This window comes from Haliotis rubra, unplaced genomic scaffold (genome assembly GCF_003918875.1).
Source record: "Haliotis rubra isolate DU_JTF1 unplaced genomic scaffold, ASM391887v1 Scf491, whole genome shotgun sequence".
Classification (NCBI taxonomy): Eukaryota; Metazoa; Mollusca; class Gastropoda; order Lepetellida; family Haliotidae; genus Haliotis; species Haliotis rubra.
The window spans coordinates 380,655-402,431 of NW_025767181.1; the positions used below are offsets into that span (position 1 = coordinate 380,655).

A 21,777-nucleotide genomic window follows, 5' to 3' on the forward strand; every position below is an offset into this window, starting at 1 on the left:
TTTATCCCTCCCAGGATTGTACCAGGTCGTGACAGTAGGTTTATCCCAGTAGGTTGTATCCAGGATTGTAGCAGGTCGTGACAGTTGTAGGTTTAGCAGGTCGTGATCCCTCCCAGGATTGTAGCCAGGTCGTGACAGTAGGTTTATCCCTCCCAGGATTGTACCAGGTCGTGACAGTAGGTTGTATCCCTCCCAGGATTGTACCAGGTCGTGACAGTAGGTTTTATCCCTCCCAGGATTGTACCAGGTCGTGACAGTAGGTTGTATCCCTCCCAGGATTGTACCAGGTCGTGACAGTAGGTTGTATCCCTCCCAGGATTGTAGCAGGTCGTGACAGTAGGTTTTATCCCTCCCAGGATTGTAGCAGGATTGTACCAGGTCGTGACAGTAGGTTTATATCCCTCAGTAGGTTGTATCCCTACCAGGTCAGTGACAGTAGGTTGTATCCCTCCCAGGATTGTACCAGGTCGTGACAGTAGGTTTTATCCCTACCAGGATTGTAGGATTGTACCAGGTCGTGACAGTAGGTTTTATCCCTACCAGGATTGTAGCAGGTCGTGACAGTAGGTTTTATCCCTCCCAGGATTGTATCAGGTCGTGACAGTAGGTTTTATCCCTCCCAGGATTGTATCAGGTCGTGACAGTAGGTTTTATCCCTCCCAGGATTGTACCAGGTCGTGACAGTAGGTTTTATCCCTCCCAGGATTGTAGCAGGTCGTCACCATGTCTAGTGTCATGAAAATATCACGAACTTATCGTAATTATAGCAGATCTTTCAGAAATCGTGCAGTTTCACGACAAGCCATCACAGAGGACGCTGATTGTATAAAGCGACTCAACAGATCGATAGGTCATGGTGATATGGTTCACTGTGTTGCATCGTACCCCGAATTCGTGGGTTGTTGCTGATAACATCAAGCACTGTTTTGTCTGGTTCAGACTCGATATTTACAGGCCGCCACCATGTAGCTATGGTATTGAAGAGTACCCGACCCGATCTTTTGTTCGTCAGGGTTTATGTTGCTCAGACACCAGGCCGATAGCTATGGTATTGAAGAGTACCCGACCCGATCTTTTGTTCGTCAGGGTTATGTTGCTCAGCAGGGTTATGGAAGTGCCCGACCCGATCTTTTGACACCAGGCCAACACTACATCAACATCTTTGTGTCTTCATTTAACCCAGACCACACTCAAAACGTCTTCCCCACTTCTGGTGTCCCCCGCCGTGATGTTGCTGGAATATTGCTAAAAGCGGCGTAAAACCAAACTCAGTCAGTCAGTCAAAACGTCTTCGTTCTCGTTGACAAAGAGTCGGAACATTGCTGTACTGAGGGAGAGAGATAAGATGCGACGCTGCTTATCAGTGAAGTATATAACCACCTCTTTGGAGGTCACTCACGACACTGCTGTTTGGTCTGTGGGGACGTGTACCCATCATAATGTCCCTTGTTCTGCTGTTGCCCCTGTTGACGGGGCTGGTCGGGGCTGACTTCCCCTTCCGGAACACATCGCTCACGTGGCAGGAGCGGGTGGAGGACCTCGTCGGGCGTCTGACCGTCGATGAAATACAGACTCAAATGGGGCGAGGAGGGTGGGGGCCTCAGGCAGGCCCTGCCCCAGGTATACCCAAGCTGGGGATAAATCCTTATTCCTGGAACACGGAGTGTCTGAGGGGGGACGCGAGGAGCGGGTCGGCAACATCCTTCCCCCAGTCTATAGGTCTAGCGGCTTCATGGAGGTAAGGTGTTGTGAATGTTTGTGTGCGCACGTCTTTGGCAATGGTGTCCATCCATTCATGATCATATCTTTATTGACATTTCCCAACAGTTCTTTCCTCCCTTTGATGACACATACATGCACCAAAGAAATGGATTTGCAGGTCTTCGGGATTTCCTCCCACATCAAGCAGACGCTTGGTATAACTGAAATATTGTTTATGGCGGCGTAAAACGCACAGTAAAAGAAGTGGTAATTATTCCAGATGCTTGTCGCTTTGTGACATTCTCTTGTTAAGTGAGTTAAGTGAGTTGGGCTTTACGCCAGATTGACTGCATGCATGGAATCACTGTGAGGATTCGAACCGCTACCAATCACATGCCTACAAACTTAAACTGGCATTCAGGATGTAAGTAAATGTGTCATAATTGTGTTAACTCACTCATGACCTTGACCCAGCACTGACATTCTGTTCCGAATGGCCGAGGCTACGGGGGTGGAGGTCCGCGGTAAATACAACGACTACGCCAAGAACCACGTCTACGGCGACCACAAGGGACTCAGCTGCTTCAGCCCCGTCATCAACATCATGCGGGACCCCAGGTGGGGCAGGAACCAGGTGGGTGGAACCTCTAGAGGACGTCCCGATAAACTGTACGTTTTGGGGGCTCCGCTGTGGTTGAGGTCCAGAGGTTATTATTCCCCTCTGAAACTCACCCAATTGTTTTTACAAGCCCTCTAATGATCACACAGTAGAGGCCTTCTTCAGAACATCATGTTATTATGTAATTAGTAACTCTGCCCTAGGTATATTCTACAGACATTCCAAGGGATATAGAGTAAGACCAGCCATCGCACAAGAAATGTGCGGAAAGGCCAAACGCCACCGAGAGATATTTTACGTCCGTTTCGTACAGTGACTTTATTCGAGTACTTATCAAATTGTAATACCATGGCTTATTGCGACAATATATCGAGCAATTATGAGGCCTAGTTTAGACAAACTGCAGACTTTTGCTGGACCATATTGAATTTGAACTGCTACTTCCGGTTGATACTTGCGTCACTCACGATGGGATCGTAGCATCAACAAAGACTTCCGGTAGCCGTGACCCTACGGTCGCTTTGTGAAACTGGACTGGTTTCTTGCTTGATAGCCTCTGTGCCGCCATGCATTATAACAATACAGAAGTCGATGAATCTTCCAAAGTATCCGGATGTGGCGTGTACTGACGTTGCAGTGATACCTTATCGCTCCAGGAAACATATGGAGAGGATCCCTACCTCAGTGGTCAGTACGCGGCCAATTACGTGAAAGGACTTCAGGGTAATGACTCCCGCTACCTCAGGGCTAACGCCGGCTGCAAACACTTTGACGCCCACGGCGGCCCCGAGAACATCCCCGTCAACAGATTTTCCTTCGACGCCAAGGTAACCTCATATTGTTGACAGTAGCAGACTACCGCATCTTGTAGTTCCTGTGTCATTTGTTGTCCAACAAATTATATTTTGAGGTGAGATGAACGCGTGTTACCTCCTTCTTCTTCCCGGAAGTTGTTCTCTACACGAGACCATAAAGGTGATCGATGCGTTATGTTCAAATACGAAATGCCATTTGAAATTTATCCCAACTCTCATGTCGAAAGTATCCGTAACTATTGTTCAATGAATGGCCTTCCCCTAGGTTCCTGAGCGAGACTGGCGATCAACCTTCCTGCCGGCTTTCCGGACGTGTGTCAAGGCTGGGACAATGAACCTGATGTGCAGCTACAACCGGTGAGGATCGTACACAGCAGCCTGCATTATAACACACAAGCAGAATAGGAGATTTCGACAATGAACAACGCACTTAATATGTATTCAAACGTATCGTAATCTATGCCGGTTACTTGCGTCAAAGGACCTGTCATTTGTGTTTCAGGATACATTCAAGACATTCATGATCTTGTTTGTGTAAGGCACATATGAAGGTTGGTAAAGTAACAAAGTTCATAATGGTCTTAAGTCTTCGCATTATTATTATAGGATATTTATATAGCGCACATATCCACGCATCTAGTACTCAACGGCACAACGTATTATTAATCTCAACTTCCCGGGGACCATACAACTCTTGCAGCCACTAGGCGCACCGAGTTATTGCGGCTTTCTCATCCTTACGAGGTACCCATTCACAGCTGGGTGGACTGGAACACATAGTCACAGTACTTTGTCCAAATTTACTGCACGTTGCTGTACGCGCAACTAGGCGTTTGCACGTATTCATGTGGCCACAATCTTGTCATATACCAACGGATTCGTGGGTTGTTTTAAGTGCACAGGGTTGTGTACTGTACACTAGGGCTTGTGACAACACTGAAATATCTGCACACAAAGCTGACTCCAAGGTTTTTACACCCTGTCACGGGTGGGCTCGATCCCGTCACCTCAAGCTCGCTGGATCACTAGCCTGGCGCCTTAGCCAGCTCGCCCACCATGCATTATTCAGATGTAAATCCTGCAGATTCGGTGGCCCTGGTTGACAGCCCTCAATTAGTTTAGATACGGTAACCTTGACGGTCACCGCAATACGTTCATGTTCTGACATCAATACATATTGGTAACTAATGACGAGCATGGTCATGCCGAATTATGATGTCTGGGGCATGCTACGTGGGGACATTAAATGTCAAGAGAACGCACACCTGTGAAAATGACCTGGATATGAACACATATCCGTTCTCTACCCATACCTGATGGCTCCCTGGATCCTTACAGTTCCGCCATCCGGCTTTCTCCACTGATACACACGGATCGTCGTTTGGCAAAAGGAAACGGCTTCCGGTACAGCAACGTCACTTAAGCTGCTAACATGACTTCCCACAAACTCCCACAGTGTATATCTGATGATTTACATGTGGACTCCCACGGAACTGAGTCTTATGTATGTCTGATTTTTCACATGTGTATTAAGACTGAACGGAGTCTCATGTTTATCTGATATTTTACATGTGTGTTCAGACTGAACGGAGTCCCCGCCTGTGCCAACAAGCACCTGCTTACCGATGTCCTCAGGAAACAATGGGGGTTTGAAGGCTACGTCATCAGCGATCAGGGAGCTATAGAACTTATGATAACACAGCACAAATACTTCAACAACTATGTGGACCTTGCAGCCGGGTCCGTTGATGCCGGGTGCAACCTTGAACTCTCCAACAATCTCGTCAAACCAGCGTTCTTCTCCATAGGTTCGTGCTTTGTTTACCTGTTTACTGACATTTCTATTTCCGAATTCTGATTACCGATCCCGGTTGACAATGGTATATTTTGTATTTGTCTGTTTACAAGATCAACTTATGATGAAATCTTTGAAACAAAAGCTATCCTGACAATTTAAGAAGTCGGTATGGGTCTGGCTGCATTTGTCTGAAACTATGTTCAACTGTCACACATCCAAACTGTGCCACTCCACTGGATGTTAGATCTATCTATCGTTCCCCATGGCCACACTGGGAATGTGTGAAGCTCACATCTTCCGGTGTTCCACGCCGTGGTTGTGGTAAAAGCGACGTAAAACAACACTCACTCATATGGTCCTGGATGACGTATTTTAATGTATTACTGTTACATGTATGTTTAATACCTAAGCGAAATTAAAAACTGATCGAGAGACTTCTAGTTCAATCAAGAAGTAGTGTGCATTTAAGAGAGGATGAGGATATGAAGTGTACGATGTGAAGAGTAAGATGTGAAGTGTAATATGTGAAGAGTAAGATGTGAAGTGTAAGATGTGAAGAGTAAGATGTCAAGTGCAGTGTGTGTAGTGCAGAATGTCAAATGTAGGGTGTGAAGCGTAGGATGTGGAGTATAGGATGTGGAGTGTAGTGTAGGATGTGGAGTATAGGATGTGGAGTGTAGTGTAGTATGTGAAGTGTAGGATGTGGAGTATGGGATGTGTAGCGTAGTGTAGGATGTGAAGTGTAGGATGTGTAGTGTAGGGAGGTGTAGTTTAGGTTGTGTAGTGTAGGATGTGGAGTATAGGATGTTGAGTGTAGTGTAGGATGTGAAGTGTAGGATGTGTAGTGTAGGATGTGTAGGTAGGATGTGAAGTGTAGGATGTGTAGTGTAGGATGTGTAGTGTAGGATGTGTAGGTAGTATGTGAAGTGTAGGATGTGTAGTGTAGTGTAGGATGTGGCGTATAGGATGTCAAGAGTACGATGTTTAGTGTATTATGTGAAGTGTATTATGTGTAGTGTAGGATGTGGAGTGTAGGATGTGTAATGTAGTATGTGAAGTGTAGGATGTGTGGTGTAGTATGTGAAGTGTAGGATGTGAAGTGTAGGATGTGTAGTGTAGTATGTGAAGTGTAGGATGTGAAGTGTAGGATGTGTAGTGTAGTATGTGAAGTGTAGGATGTGAAGTGTAGGATGTGGAGTGGAGGATGTGTAGTGTAGGATGTGACGTGTAGGATGTGTAGTGTAAGATGTTGAGTGTAGTGTAGGATGTGTAGTGTAGTGTAGGATGTGTAGTGTAAGATGTTGAGTGTAGTGTAGGATGTGTAGTGTAGTGTAGGATGTGTAGTGTAAGATGTTGAGTGTAGTGTAGGATGTGTAGTGTAGTGTAGGATGTGTAGTGTAAGATGTTGAGTGTAGTGTAGGATGTGTAGTGTAGTGTAGGATGTGTAGTATAGGATGTGAAGTGTAGTATGAGTAGGATGTGTAGTGTAGGATGTCAAGAGTAGGATGTGTAGTGTAAGATGTTGAGTGTAGTGTAGGATGTGAAGTGTAGTGTAGGATGTGTAGTGTAGGATGTGAAGTGTAGTGTAGGATGCGTAGTGTAGTATGTGAAGTGTAGGATGTGGAGTGCAGTATGTGTAGTGTAGGATGTGTAGTGTAGGATGTGACGTGTAGTGTAGGATGTGTAGTGTAGGATGTGTAGTGTAGTATGTGAAGTGTAGGATGTGGAGTGCAGTATGTGTAGTGTAGGATGTGTAGTGTAGGATGTGTAGTGTATTATGTGAAGTGTAGGATGTGTAGTGTAGGATGTGTAGTGTAGGATGTGACGTTCAGTGTAGGATGTGTAGTGTAGGATGTGTAGTGTAGTATGTGAAGTGTAGTGTAGGATGTGTAGTGTAGGATGTGTAATTTAGGATGTGTAGCGTATTATGTGAAGTGTAGGATGTGGAGTGTAGGATGTGTAGTGTAAGATGTTGAGTGTAGTGTAGGATGTGTAGTGTAGTGTAGGATGTGTAGTGTAAGATGTTGAGTGTAGTGTAGGATGTGTAGTGTAGTGTAGGATGTGTAGTGTAAGATGTTGAGTGTAGTGTAGGATGTGTAGTGTAGTGTAGGATGTGTAGTATAGGATGTGAAGTGTAGTATGAGTAGGATGTGTAGTGTAGGATGTCAAGAGTAGGATGTGTAGTGTAAGATGTTGAGTTTAGTGTAGGATGTGAAGTGTAGTGTAGGATGTGTAGTGTAGGATGTGAAGTGTAGTGTAGGATGCGTAGTGTAGTATGTGAAGTGTAGGATGTGGAGTGCAGTATGTGTAGTGTAGGATGTGTAGTGTAGGATGTGACGTGTAGTGTAGGATGTGTAGTGTAGGATGTGTAGTGTAGTATGTGAAGTGTAGGATGTGTGAGTGCAGTATGTGTAGTGTAGGATGTGTAGTGTAGGATGTGTAGTGTATTATGTGAAGTGTAAGATGTGTAGTGTAGGATGTGTAGTGTAGGATGTGACGTTCAGTGTAGGATGTGTAGTGTAGGATGTGTAGTGTGTAGGATGTGTAGCGTATTATGTGAAGTGTAGGATGTGAAGTGTAGGATGTGTAGTGTAGGATGTGTAGTGTAGGATCTGTAGTGTAGGATGTGAAGTGTAGTGTAGGATATAGCGTATAGGATGTCAAAGAGTAGCATGTGTAGTGTAGGATGTGAAGTGTAGTGTAGGATGTGGAGGGTAGGATGTTTGAGTGTAGGATGTCAAAGAGTAGGATGTGTAGTGTAGGATCTGTAGTGTAGGATCTGAAGTGTAGTTTAGGATATGGAATATAGGATGTCCAAAGAGTAGGATGTCAAGATTAGGATCTGTAGTGTAGGATAAGAAGTGTAGTGTAGGATGTGGGTATAGGATGTCAAAAGTAGTATATGTTTGAGTGTAGGATGTGAAGTGTAGGATGTGTAGTGTAGGAGTATGAAGTGAAGTGTAGGATGTGGAGTATAGGATGTCAAGAGTAGGATGTGTAGTGTAGGATGTTGAGTGTAGTGTAGGATGTGTAGTGTAGTGTAGGATGTGTAGTGTAAGATGTTGAGTGTAGTGTAGGATGTGTAGTGTAGTGTAGGATGTGTAGTATAGGATGTGAAGTGTAGTATGAGTAGGATGTGTAGTGTAGGATGTCAAAGAGTAGGATGTGTAGTGTAAGATGTTGAGAGTTTAGTGTAGGATGTGAAGTGTAGTGTAGGATGTGTAGTGTAGGATGTGAAGTGTAGTGTAGGATGCATGTAGTGTAGTATGTGAAGTGTAGGATCTGGAGTGCAGTATGTGTAGTGTAGGATGTGTAGTGTAGGATGTGACGTGTGTAGTGTAGGATGTGTAGTGTAGGATGTGTAGTGTAGTATGTGAAGTGTGTAGGATGTGGAGTGCAGTATGTGTAGTGTAGGATGTGTAGTGTAGGATGTGTAGTGTATTATGTGAAGTGTAAGATGTGTAGTGTAGGATGTGTAGTGTAGGATGTGACGTTCAGTGTAGGATGTGTAGTGTAGGATGTGTAGTGTAGGATGTGTTAGCGTATTATGTGAAGTGTAGGATGTGAAGTGTAGGATGTGTAGTGTAGGATAGGATGTGTAGTGTAGGATCTGTAGTGTAGGATGTGAAGTGTAGTGTAGGATATAGCGTATAGGATGTCCAAAAGTAGCATGTGTAGTGTAGGATGTGAAGTGTAGTGTAGGATGTGGAGGGTAGGATGTTTAGTGTAGGATGTCCAAAAGAGTAGGATGTGTAGTGTAGGATCTGTAGTGTAGGATCTGAAAGTGTAGTTTAGGATATGGAATATAGGATGTCAAAAGTAGGATGTCAAAGATTAGGATCTGTAGTGTAGGATAAGAAGTGTAGTGTAGGATGTGGAGTATAGGATGTCCAAAAGAGTAGTATGTTTAGTGTAGGATGTGAAGTGTAGGATGTGTAGTGTAGGGTATAGAAGTGAAGTGTAGGATGTAAGTATAGGATGTCAAAAGAGTAGGATGTGTAGTGTAGGATGTTGAGTGTAGTGTAGGATGTGTAGTGTAGTGTAGGATGTGTAGTGTAAGATGTTGAGTGTAGTGTAGGATGTGTGAGTGTAGTGTAGGATGTGTAGTGTAAGATGTTGAGTGTAGTGTAGGATGTGTAGTGTAGTGTAGGATGTGTAGTATAGGATGTGAAGTGTAGTATGAGTAGGATGTGTAGTGTAGGATGTCCAAGAAGTAGGATGTGTAGTGTAAGATGTTGAGTTTAGTGTAGGATGTGAAGTGTAGTGTAGGATGTGTAGTGTAGGATGTGAAGTGTAGTGTAGGATGCATGAGTGTAGTATGTGAAGTGTAGGATCTGGAGTGCAGTATGTGTAGTGTAGGATGTGTAGTGTAGGATGTGACACAGTGTAGTGTAGGATGTGTAGTGTAGGATGTGTAGTGTAGTATGTGAAGTGTAGGATGTGGAGTGCAGTATGTGTAGTGTAGGATGTGTAGTGTAGGATGTGTAGTGTATTATGTGAAGTGTAGGATGTGTAGTGTAGGATGTGTAGTGTAGGATGTGACGTTCAGTGTAGGATGTGTAGTGTAGGATGTGTAGTGTAGGATGTGTAGCGTATTATGTGAAGTGTAGGATGTGAAGTGTAGGATGTGTAGTGTAGGATGTGTAGTGTAGGATCTGTAGTGTAGGATGTGAAGTGTAGTGTAGGATATGGAGTATAGGATGTCAAGAGTAGCATGTGTAGTGTAGGATGTGAAGTGTAGTGTAGGATGTGGAGGGTAGGATGTTTAGTGTAGGATGTCAAGAGTAGGATGTGTAGTGTAGGATCTGTAGTGTAGGATCTGAAGTGTAGTTTAGGATATGGAGTATAAGATGTCAAGAGTAGGATGTCCAAGATTAGGATCTGTAGTGTAGGATATAGAAGTGAAGTGTAGGATGTGGAGTATAGGATGTCCAAGAGTAGGATGTGTAGTGTAGGATGTGGAGTGTAGTGTAGGATGTGTAGTGTAGTGTAGGATGTGTAGTGTAAGATGTTGAGTGTAGTGTAGGATGTGTAGTGTAGTGTAGGATGTGTAGTGTAAGATGTTGAGTGTAGTGTAGGATGTGTAGTGTAGTGTAGGATGTGTAGTATAGGATGTGAAGTGTAGTATGAGTAGGATGTGTAGTGTAGGATGTCAAAGAGTAGGATGTGTAGTGTAAGATGTTGAGTTTAGTGTAGGATGTGAAGTGTTGAGTGTAGGATGTGTAGTGTAGGATGTGAAGTGTAGTGTAGGATGCGTAGTGTAGTATGTGAAGTGTAGGATGTGGAGTGCAGTATGTGTAGTGTAGGATGTGTAGTGTAGGATGTGACGTGTAGTGTAGGATGTGTAGTGTAGGATGTGTAGTGTAGTATGTGAAGTGTAGGATGTGGAGTGCAGTATGTGTGTAGTGTAGGATGTTTAGTGTAGGATGTGTAGTGTAGTATGTGAAGTGTAGGATGTGTAGTGTAGGATGTGTAGTGTAGGATGTGACGTTCAGTGTAGGATGTGTAGTGTAGGATGTGTAGTGTAGGATGTGTAGTGTAGTATGTGAAGTGTAGGATGTGTAGTGTAGGATGTGTAGTGTAGGATGTGTAGTGTAGGATCTGTAGTGTAGGATGTGAAGTGTAGTGTAGGATATGGAGTATAGGATGTCAAGAGTAGCATGTGTAGTGTAGGATGTGAAGTGTAGTCTAGGATGTGGAGGGTAGGATGTTTAGTGTAGGATGTCAAAGTAGGATGTGTAGTGTAGGATCTATATGTGTAGGATCTAAGAAGTGTAGTTTAGGATATGGAATATAGGATGTCAAAGAGTAGGATGTCAAGATTAGGATCTGTAGTGTAGGATATGAAGTGTAGTGTAGGATGTGGAGTATAGGATGTCAAGAGTAGTATGTTTAGTGTAGGATGTGAAGTGTAGGATGTGTAGTGTAGGGTATGAAGTGAAGTGTAGGATGTGGAGTATAGGATGTCAAGAGTAGGATGTGTAGTGTAGGATGTGGAGTATAGGATGTCAAAGAGTAGGATGTGTTTGTGTAGGATGTGAGAAGTGTAATCTAGGATGTGTAGTATAGGATGTGTAGTGTAGGATGTGTAATATAGGATGTGTAGTGTAGGATGTGTAAAGTAGGATGTGTACTATAGGATCTGTAGTGTAGGATGTTGAGCATAGGATGGGGAGTGTAGGATGTCAAGAGTAGGATGTGTAGAGTAGGATGTGGAGTATAGGATGTGGAGTATAGGATGTCAAGAGTAGGATGTGTAGTGTAGGATGTGAAGTGTAGTGTAGGATGTGAAGTGTAGTGTAGAATGTGTAGTATAGGATGTGTAGTGTAAGATGTTGAGTGTAGTGTAGGATGTGTAGTGTAGTGTAGGATGTGTAATATAGGAAATGAAGTGTAGTATGATTAGGATGTGTAGTGTAGGATGTGTAGTGTAGGATGTTAAGAGTAGGATGTGTAGTGTAAGATGTTGAGTGTAGTATAGGATGTGAAGTGTAGTATGAGTAGGATGTGTAGTGTAGGATGTGTAGTGTAGGATGTGGAGTGTAGGATGTGAAGTGTAGGATGTGTAGTGTAGGATGTGGAGTGAAGTGTAGGATGTGTAGTGTAGGATGTGTAGTGTAGCGTAGGATGTGACATATAGGATGTCAAGAGTAGTATGGGTAGTGTAGGATGTAAAGTGTAGGGTGTGGAATATAGGATGTGTAGTGTACGATGTGAAGTGTAGGATGTGAAGGGTGAGAAGTGTGTCATGTGTGAAGAGTAGTATGTGTAGTGTAGGATGCCAAGAGTAGTATGTGTAGTGTAATATATGAAGTGTAGGATGTATAGTGTAGGATGTGTAGTGTAGGATGTGACGTGTAGTGAAGGATGTGCAGTGTAGGATGTGTAGTGTAGGATGTGGAGTGTAGGATGTGGAGTGTAGGATGTGAAGTGTAGTGTAGAAGGTGGAGTATAGGATGTCAAGAGTAGAATGTGTAGTGTATGATGCTAAGTGTAGTATATGTAGTGTACGATGTGAAGTGTAGGATGTGAAGGGTGAGAAGTGTGTCATGTGTGAAGAGTAGTATGTGTAGTGTAGGATGCCAAGAGTAGTATGTGTAGTGTAGGATGCCAAGAGTAGTATGTGTAGTGTAGGATGCCAAGAGTAGTATGTGTAGTGTAGGATGCCAAGAGTAGTATGTGTAGTGTAGTATGTGAAGTGTACTGCTGGGAATTCCTGGAAATGTTCAAGTGTAAGGCTGTTCTGTTTTCCTCCCCAGTGGACGCCGTGAAGCAGGGTAAGCTGAAGGAGGACGTTGTCAGAACACGGGCCAAGGAGCTGTTCTATGCCCGGATGAGGCTGGGTGAGTTCGACCCCCCAAGTATGAACCCGTACAGCAATCTGGACTCCTCCGTGGTGGAGACTCAGGCCCACCAGGATCTTGCAGTAGAGGCAGCCATGAAGACATTCGTTCTCCTCAAGAACCAAAACAACTTCCTCCCAATCAAGGCCAACCAGTACAAACAGGCAGCTGTAAGTGTCTGATCCACACTCAATCAATCAAGTTTATTTCGTAACAAGGCCTTAGGCCCACGTACAATACAAACAAGCATGTGTAATTATAAGATAGTGGCATTTGACAATCAGGTTTATGTGTATAAAGAACGCAATGACAATGCTTCCTTAATGTAAGAACAATTTGTTAGTGTTGAAAACTTGGTACAGGACAATGTGTTTAGAAGGTATTGCTGATCTATGTAATTTGGTAATGCTTTAAAATACTTAGAGCGCAAATCATGATAAACTTTACATTCAAATAGGAAATGAAATTCATTTTCTACAAAATTATCATTACAAATATTATATAGTCTTTGGTGCCTCGGAACTCCATCAAATCTGCCGGTATTTTTATATATTGGAAGTGCACCGATTCGTAACATTGTTATTCGACGCCTCGCATCTTTAGATTTCAATAAAGTTAAATATGGCTCAATGCAAAATACACTTTTGATACTGGAATAGACATCAAGCGATGAACATTTGTGCATTTCTGAAAATATGAATTGCTTCTGACAATCACAAACTCTTACATGAAAATCTTTCAAAAATTGTTCCTCGTTTCCAACTCCTTGAGCTTCCCACACAAAACCAAAACCATAATTGAACAAAATATTTCGGACAAAATATACCCATTTTTTTTTCTACCAACTTTGTCTAAATTGTGCAACATAATATAGCACTGCTTTGGGTTTCTATCCTTTGGTAAGCGTAAAAGTTTGAACCAATACTTCATAACACGTAATAAACTATCAACATAAATATAATTTCTACCACATTCCGCCAATACAGCAGCGTTAGAGCATGTATAACTTACGCCCAACACATACTTACAAAATCTGATGTGAAACTGTTCAATAACATGCCATTTCCGAAAACCCCATATTTCCGAAGCGTACAAAATTATCGGCTTTATCTGAACGTCAAAGATTTTGAACAAAATAATTGGAGAAATATTTTTAAGTCTCCTACCGAAAACCTTAACTGAGCACAAGGCGTTATTCGCTTTATTTACCAGATTTTGAACCGATTTAGACCATGAAAGTCTATTTGAAAACAATAAACCCAAATAATTATAATATGTAGAAACGTTTAGCTTATGATCATCAAAGTACCATGATTCATACCGCCTTAATTTACCACCATTTCTAAACACTAGCACCTCTGTTTTCTCAAAATTTACAGACAAGCCCCATTTTTGCAAAACTGTAGTAATACATTGATCTTCCTCTGAAGACTAATGGCAGAATCTGCAAACAAACATAAATCATCTGCATACAGTAGCATATACAATTCCATAAACTCTGGATCAATACATACGCCCTGTCACCACAAGTAATTATTTCCGTATACAACTGGTTAACAAACAACGCAAATAGAAGAGGACTTAAAATACAACCTTGCCGAACCCCACTCCAAGGAATCAAAATATTCCGAAAACATTTAAATTGTTGCGCTTAGCTAACACTAGCCTTTGTCTTTGAATACTATCTCTAATGATATTGAACATAGAACCATGGACACTATTAGATAACAGAACAAACCAAAGAAGATCTCTATTAACTGAATCAAACGCCTTACGAAAATCAACAAATAAACAATAAAATCTACCTCCTGTTTTTGACAAATATTTCTGTATAACACTTTGGAGTGTAAAAATGTTATCGACCGTAGAATAGCCCTTACGGAAGCCACCTTGACACTCAAGGTACAGATCTAACACGTCAACAACCTCTTTCAAACGGCTGTTCAAAATGGGAGTAAAAACTTTGCCACAAATATCCATAAGAGAGATACCACGATAATTATTTACTTCACGAATGCTTCCTTTTTTATGCAATGGAAATATAATACTAAGTGACCACTGATCTGGAAATTTACCTGACCTAAAAACGCCATTAAACAAACTACATAAATATGACTGCAAAACAATTTTGTTAACTTTAAACATCTCAGGTGGAATACCATCTGGACCAGGACTTTTATTAGGTCGTAAACTACCAAGAGCAAACTCCACCTCTTCAATACTTATGTCCCTATTCACAATATTATTTATATCATCATTATTACAGATTCCACAGACAGATTCTTGCACATCATGATTTACAATGAAATCCTTTGTAAATGCTAAAAAATCTTCATCAATATGAATATCTTCAATATTTAATACATCTATAAAATATTCAACCCATGACAAACAGTCAATTGTTGCTACAGATTTACATGAAGCGCTGCTAAAATGTCTCACATGAGACCAAAAGGATTTGACCCTTTTACCAGAAGAAACATCTGATAATATAGAGTTGGTTATTGCTATTGTATATTCCTCCTTCTTGTGACGACAAAGCTCTCTGAATTTGTTTCGAACTTTATGAAACTCTTGAAGGTAAGAAAAATCCCCAGACAGGCGAAATCTATCTAAAAGTTCATATTTATCTTGTTTTAATTTGTCACAGTCTTGATCCACACAGCTGTAAGTGACTGACCCACTCAGCTGTAAGTGACTGACCCACTCAGCTGTGACTGACCCATTCAGCTGTAGGTGACTGACCCACTCAGCTGTAAGTGAGTGACCCACTCAGCTGTAGATGACTGACCCACTCAGCTGTAAGTGAGTGACCCACCCAGCTGTGGGTGACTGAATCACTCAGCTGTAAGTGAGTGTCCCACTCAGCTGTAGATGACTGACCCACTCAACTGTAAGTGACTGTCCCACTCAGCTGTAAGTGACTGACCCACTCAGCTGTAAGTGACTGACCCACTCAGCTGTGACTGACCCATTCAGCTGTAAGTGACTGACCCACTCAGCTGTAAGTGACTGTCCCACTCGACCCCCAAAGTATGAACCCATACAACAATCTGGACTCCTCCGTGGTGGAGACTCAGGCCCACCAGGATCTTGCAGTGGAGGCAGCCATGAAGACATTCGTTCTCCTCAAGAACCAAAACAACTTCCTCCCCATCAAGCCCAACCAGTACAAACAGGCAGCTGTAAGTGACTGACCCACTCAGCTGTAGGTGACTGACCCACTCAGCTGTAGACCCACTGACTGTGTCCCACTCAGCTGTAAGTGACTGACCCACTCAGCTGTAAGTGACTGACCCACTCAGCTGTAAGTGACTGACCCACTCAGCTGTAAGTGACAGCTGTAAGTGAGTGTCCCCCACTCAGCTCCCACTCAGCTGTAAGTGACTGTCCCACTCAGCTGCAAGTGACTGTACTCAGCTGTAAGTGACTGACCCACTCAGCTGTAAGTGAATGTCCCACTCAGCTGTAAGTGATTGTCCCACTCAGCTGTAAGTGACTGACCCACTCAGCTGTAAGGGGGGGGAGTATTCGATCCCGACCTAACAGATGGGGCGCAATTCTACCCACTTCACTGTGGCCCCTGTCACTCTCTCTAAGAGATAGGAATCGAGACGAGTATATCATACATTTCAGAAATAAAAATCAGGAAAATCTAATTTGGATACATAAATACAGAAATGACTACACGTGCTGTTTTCAACCCCCAGGTTGTAGGGCCGTTCACCTACCAAGGACGTGGCGTGTTTGGGAGCTACGCCCCCAACACCGAGGACAGGTACATCTCCACGGTCCTGGATGGACTGAAGGGCGTGGCTCCCACGGTGAAGTCAGCTGAGGGGTGCACGGACTCCGTATGTCGTACATACCAAGCCAACATGGTCAAGTCAGCTGTGCAGGGCGCAGAGATTGTCTTTGTGTGTCTTGGTCTAGGTGAGAGATGCGGGGGTGGGTTGGTGGGTGAGTGAGGGAGTGGGTTTGGGGAGGGTAGATAGGTTTGGCACTTGCGACAAAATTGTGTTTCGGAGTCATTACAATACCACTTTTCCCCGCAAAAACTACCCAATACCACATTAAGTAGATATAAAGTTCCATAGTTCTTGTATTTAGACTCAAACGAAAGTGAAGAACACTCTAGGCGATCATCAACGTGGGGTAAGCATCCCCATGGGCACCAATTGTGCGGATCTGTTTCTATATGTATATGGATCAGAATTTCTGCTTGGTTTGGCAAAATGAAAACAAGGTTGTTTTTGCCAAGAAGTTTAACTTAAGCTTCAGGTATATCGATGATCTAACATCGTTTAATAACCATTAAATAGCCAACACCCTTCCACTGATTTACCAACGTAAAATTAAGGAGACAAGTGAGACCGCCTCAACAGTTTCATATTTAGATCTGTCAATAAATATTCAGAGTGACAAAACAAAAAGATTTTCCACAAGGCTGCATGACAAAAAGGATGATTTCAACTTTCTAATAGTCGACTTCCCTTTCTTCCAATAGTCGACTTCCCTTTCATGTCGAGCAATATTCCAACAGTTCCAGCCAATCGTGTTTACACTTCACAACTTTTGAGGTACAATCGACATGCTCATTCTACCAAGATTTCAAAGAGCGTCATATCACACTTGCTCAGAGGTTGTTTGATCAAGGTTACGGCATTCAAAGACTTTTAGGTTAGACATGGTGAGGGCATTTCCAAATTTGATGCATCAGAGACAAAATTATGTTCGATGCAATTCCCTATTTCGACTGTTACCGTACGTTACCGAATTATTTCAGGTGAACAACTGACTAGGCTTAACAAATGTTTATGACGGGTGCCACCGGTGGAGCCGGATACGCTCACCATTTCGCAAATACCTGGTATCATCACTATTTCATAGTGGGTCATATACACATGCTCTGTCATCGTATCGCATGGTAACAACCACTGGGTTGTTTACAAACAACACCATACATCTTATATACTGCTGACACAAATATGTACTCATGACTCTGCATTTAGCAGAGATTTTTTATGGCTGTAGAAAGGGTTTTGTGGCTTCTATATCACACTGGAAGTGCAGATAGATGTGGGAGAGAAAGGGGAGGGGAGGAGAGGTACCCGATACCTTGTTCCTGGTGCTATTTGCAGAACGACAGAATCAGAACTTTGTACATGATAACGACGTTTGGAAAGTTGGCCAGAGACATAATGGCGAGAGAGACTGTGTGATTGCCAGTGTAAGTGAGTTGTCAGCTATTTCATGTTTGTACTTGTAGTGTTGTTAATGGATCTGACATTCGGAAAGTTGGTCAGATACAGTTATTTCATGTTTGTCGACAGGTCAAAAGATGGAGGATGAGTTCCGTGATCGTCCTAATCTGGACATGCCGAGTGGACAGGTGACCCTTCTTCAAGACGTCTTAAGTAACAGTAAGTATAGGCCGACTGGCGGATAGAGACAGCACGTGTAGGACAGCTTCAACGACAGTCTGGTGTCACACGTGACCTTGTGCTGATGACACACGTCACACACACGTCACAAGTCTCAGAAGAAGTCCATTACTGACCACCTCCTGGGATTCTGTAAATGAGATCTGTAATTTGCTGACATGCTGTGTATTCAATACTGAAGTACACGATCACTTCACCACATGGGTGTAGTTGTGTGAGGTCGGCCAGGAAGTAGAGCCGTCCACACTGGAGGGAGTCCGTATCTCACTCTCACACTTCTAGGCAGCTAAGGGGTGTAACCTGAAGTCCATTCTTGCCCTGACCACACACACAATACTTGTTGCTGTACTCTACAATCAGTAGAATTACTAGCGTAGCTGGCATATCTGCAACTGCTTATGTTCAAATTGTGATTTTTTTAAATGTCATATCATCACATTGTGGTATTGTTTACTGGGTACAAGAGTTGACGCTCCCTTGTGCTCACCTTGGGATGAAACAGGTAGCGTTTGTGCGCGGATCGGGCAGAGCTGGTACTTGACACATCCTACAGGTGACACACGTAACGTGACAAAAGCAAAACATGTATAAGTATTTATTCCCTGTCATCTGTTCAGCCAAGAACGACGTTCCCGTGGTGTTGCTGATGTTTAATGCCGGCCCGGTCAACATCGTCCAGCAAGAAGCTGACCCCCGCATCTCGGCCATAATGGCGCTGTTCTACCCGGCACAAGCCACGGGTACGGCACTTCTCAAGACCCTCACCAACGACGGGCCGTTCTCTGTCCCAGCCGGCCGTCTACCCTATACCTGGTACCGGAACACCAACGGAGTGAGTCACGACACCGTCACCACACACGGCGTTTTGTCCACCTTTGCAACATTCACCAGAAGCAACACGAATGAGTACATCCTGTTGGCACGCATAGGTCACCATTGTCCCGGACTATTTTTGGTTTTTGAGTTTAATAGTATTTTCTTTATATTCTTTTCACTCGTTTTGAATGTAAACTTTGATTTTATTAGATGATTTAGTGTCATGTGATGGCAGAGTTCCAGACAATGTAGATGCATTACTCTATGCAGTCACAATATGGGTGGAACGTCTTTTAACTGACAATTACAAGAAATGAAGTGAACATGATTATTTTCCTTCAGATCAATATATTTAGTTCACAGAATGTTTTATATTTGATTGATACTGTATTATAAAATAGCGGACTCATATCTTTATCAATTTCATCACTTAAACCTGCAAAATACACCAAAGAAAGTACATTTCTACCTTGACCTGCCGATAGTTAATGTAGAAGAATAAACTATTTGTTCAGGGAAGAAAACATAACTGTAATGAGTGAAATAAATGAAAATCTCAGGGAGCAGTGGGCCAACCACACTCTGGGCTTAAGATTTGTTTTAGTCGTGAGTTCATGAAGGTATGAAGGGCAGTAGTATGACAAATACATGAAGTAATATTAGTTCTTGCGCTCAATCTTTGCGGAATACAGTTGTGATCAAGCACGCTGAAATACTGTGTGTTGTATCTGTCTGTCCCAGTTCCCGTCAATGACTGACTACTCCATGACAAACCGCACCTACCGCTACTCCGACGTCGACCCTCTCTACCCCTTCGGCTACGGCCTCTCCTACACCACCTTCCAGTACAGCAACTTTCAGCTCGGTAGCAACACCATCCAAGCCGGCGACGACGTGTCGGTACAAGCCCGCGTGACCAACACCGGCGGACTTGATGCGGACGAGGTGAGCCAACTTCAGCAATGCATCATTTTCAGTCAGAATATCCCTGACATACAGCTGAACTTTAATCCTTTGGTTTTATCTATGAAGTCTGCATATGTGGCATTAAGATTCACAAGGAAATTCTGATTTGTTCAGTCCAGTATGATCTGAAACAGCAGTTACATGCTCGTCCTCTCTAGGTATTACAGTGACAACGCCTAGCTACTTCTTTACACAGCAGGTTGACTCATGTCATCGTATCCCAATTACGTAGACAGATGCTCATGCTGTTGATCAATGCCTGGTCGATTGTCTGGTCCAGACTCGATTATTTTCAGACCGCCCCCACATAGCTGGAATATTGCGGAGTGCGGCGTTAAACAACAGCCAACCAACCAACACAGCATCTGTTGTCTTTATTGCAGGTCGTGCAGCTGTACATCAGCTGGGAGAGTCCCACAGTCACTGTCCCAAGGTTGCAGCTGGTCGGATTCCTCAGAACGTCTGTCCCAGCTAAAGGTCAAGTGAACGTGAACATGACGATATCTCACGAGAACTTGGCTGTATGGGCAGACGACACAACCGGCTGGGCTGTACAACCGGGTGAGTGAAGCGCCACGAACACAGCTTGATGCTCGGGATTTCCGCATGCAGTGATATCCGCTGTCACCTTTCGAACGAAAATTCAATCAATATATGAGTGCTGCTCCTCATCAAAATTGGTTGACTGTTGTCATTGTACCACAACGTACGTGTTCTAGAGGGAAGAGCGTCTGAAACAAAGATTACCGACTCAGGGTCAGAATACTGTGTCTTCGTGTTGATATAGTATCTCAGTGCATACCTGCCCCTGTGTGAATAAAACAGTCTTGAACGTCAGGTTAAACCTATCCTCACCTCACCCGGCCTCTCATTGTGTTGAAATAAAGCGAACTAAGGCCTAAAACATGACCTCAAATGATTGAGTTGTTTATTGCCACAAAACATATTTGCTGCACCTGTCTGCTCTATTAAGTTTGTGTGAATGTTCCAGGGAAAGTGCGAGTGTACCTGGGTGGCCAGCAGCCCAACCAGAAGACGTCCGTCGGGTCCAACACCCTCAGTGGAGAGCTGACTATCACTGGAACAAAGACACTAGGAGTGTACTGAACACTAGAGACCGTGTTAAATATATCGGCCATCATGATGAGTTAATACATGCTTTAATGTCTAACCAAGCGAAATAATAAAGACTTACTGGAATATGATTACTGGATATTTTGTATATGACCATAGTCAATATGTTACCTGAATAGTCACATTGTTACTTTTCCAATAGAGAGAAGTTGGAAGCAAGAATGAGTATAAAACAAGAATGAGTATAAAACAAAAATGAGTATATGTTGTCGATCGATGTTGCTATACACCAAGAGATCCGTGAAGATCCAGGTTAGAATATTGATCTTCAAGAACCTATGCTTGTCGTAAGAGGCGACTGACGGGATCGGGTGGTCAGTTTCGCTGACTTGGTTGACACATGTCATCGGTTCCCAATTGCGCAGATCGATGCTCATGCTGTTGATCACTGGATTGTCTGGTCCAGACTCGATTATTTACAGACCGCCGCCATATAGCAGAATATTGCCGAGTGCGGCGCAAAACTAAACTCTCTCACTATACACCAAGCAGCCTGTTGTGAGAAAATGTATGCTGACTGAGGAAGAAATCTACAAAACTCAACTTTTGGCTAAATCTCTAACCTGGAGCATCCTGAAAATGAGATTGTCATATGAATATTTTGACAGAAACAATATGAGAAATGCTGCACATTTGGCAATGTGGCTTTCTAGCACGAGTCAATCCGCATGAGTGAGCGCCATCGGTGCTCCCCTCTTTGCTGGACTGGTTTTATGCATCCGAATCAGAATATTAGCTGGAATTGTCAAAACCAATTGTACATGAAATCTTTGTTAAATAGCTAATCCCCTTCTTCTGATATATCGGCCTGATTTAGAAACAGAAGAGACCAGTGATCTGTTTCATGTGTGGTTCTTTTCTTAAGCGATGACTTAAGACTATTCACTTGACTGTGTGACTAGGGGAGTGACTTCAACTATAGTCCACCTTCCATGTATACTGGGAGCAGCGTCTTTACTGTCTACATTTCATAACTTTTGAGTTAAAATCAAGAACGTTCTGTCCACGAAGAGCCATACGACTCGTAAATATTTTGAACCACGTTTACAACAGTCAGAACCAGTGGAAGTACTAGAAAAACTCATGTAGATTACACTTCGCATTGTTGACATAAAGTACGTCCAGTGCAGTCCCTACTGAC

At 43.2% G+C, this 21,777-nt stretch overlaps 1 protein-coding gene across 2 annotated transcripts; it reads left to right on the forward strand.

The window, feature by feature from the left end:
- Nucleotides 1-1,379: 1,379 nt before the first annotated feature.
- Nucleotides 1,380-20,707, forward strand: LOC124291444 (probable beta-D-xylosidase 2). 2 transcript variants are annotated; one of them, XM_046728439.1, is made up of 13 exons: nucleotides 1,380-1,738; nucleotides 2,176-2,335; nucleotides 2,977-3,147; nucleotides 3,401-3,492; nucleotides 4,717-4,943; nucleotides 12,193-12,329; nucleotides 15,345-15,461; nucleotides 15,987-16,209; nucleotides 17,610-17,699; nucleotides 18,338-18,552; nucleotides 19,278-19,481; nucleotides 19,886-20,063; nucleotides 20,494-20,707. In XM_046728439.1, exons 1-13 carry the CDS (start codon nucleotides 1,440-1,442, stop codon nucleotides 20,607-20,609), a joined length of 2,229 nt encoding a protein of 742 aa, XP_046584395.1. In that variant the 5' UTR covers nucleotides 1,380-1,439; the 3' UTR covers nucleotides 20,610-20,707. The 2 variants fall into 2 exon arrangements, with proteins under 2 accessions (XP_046584395.1, XP_046584394.1); XM_046728438.1 differs by lacking the exon at nucleotides 15,345-15,461 and having other exon boundaries at nucleotides 12,193-12,446.
- The last annotated feature ends 1,070 nt before the right edge of the window (nucleotides 20,708-21,777 follow it).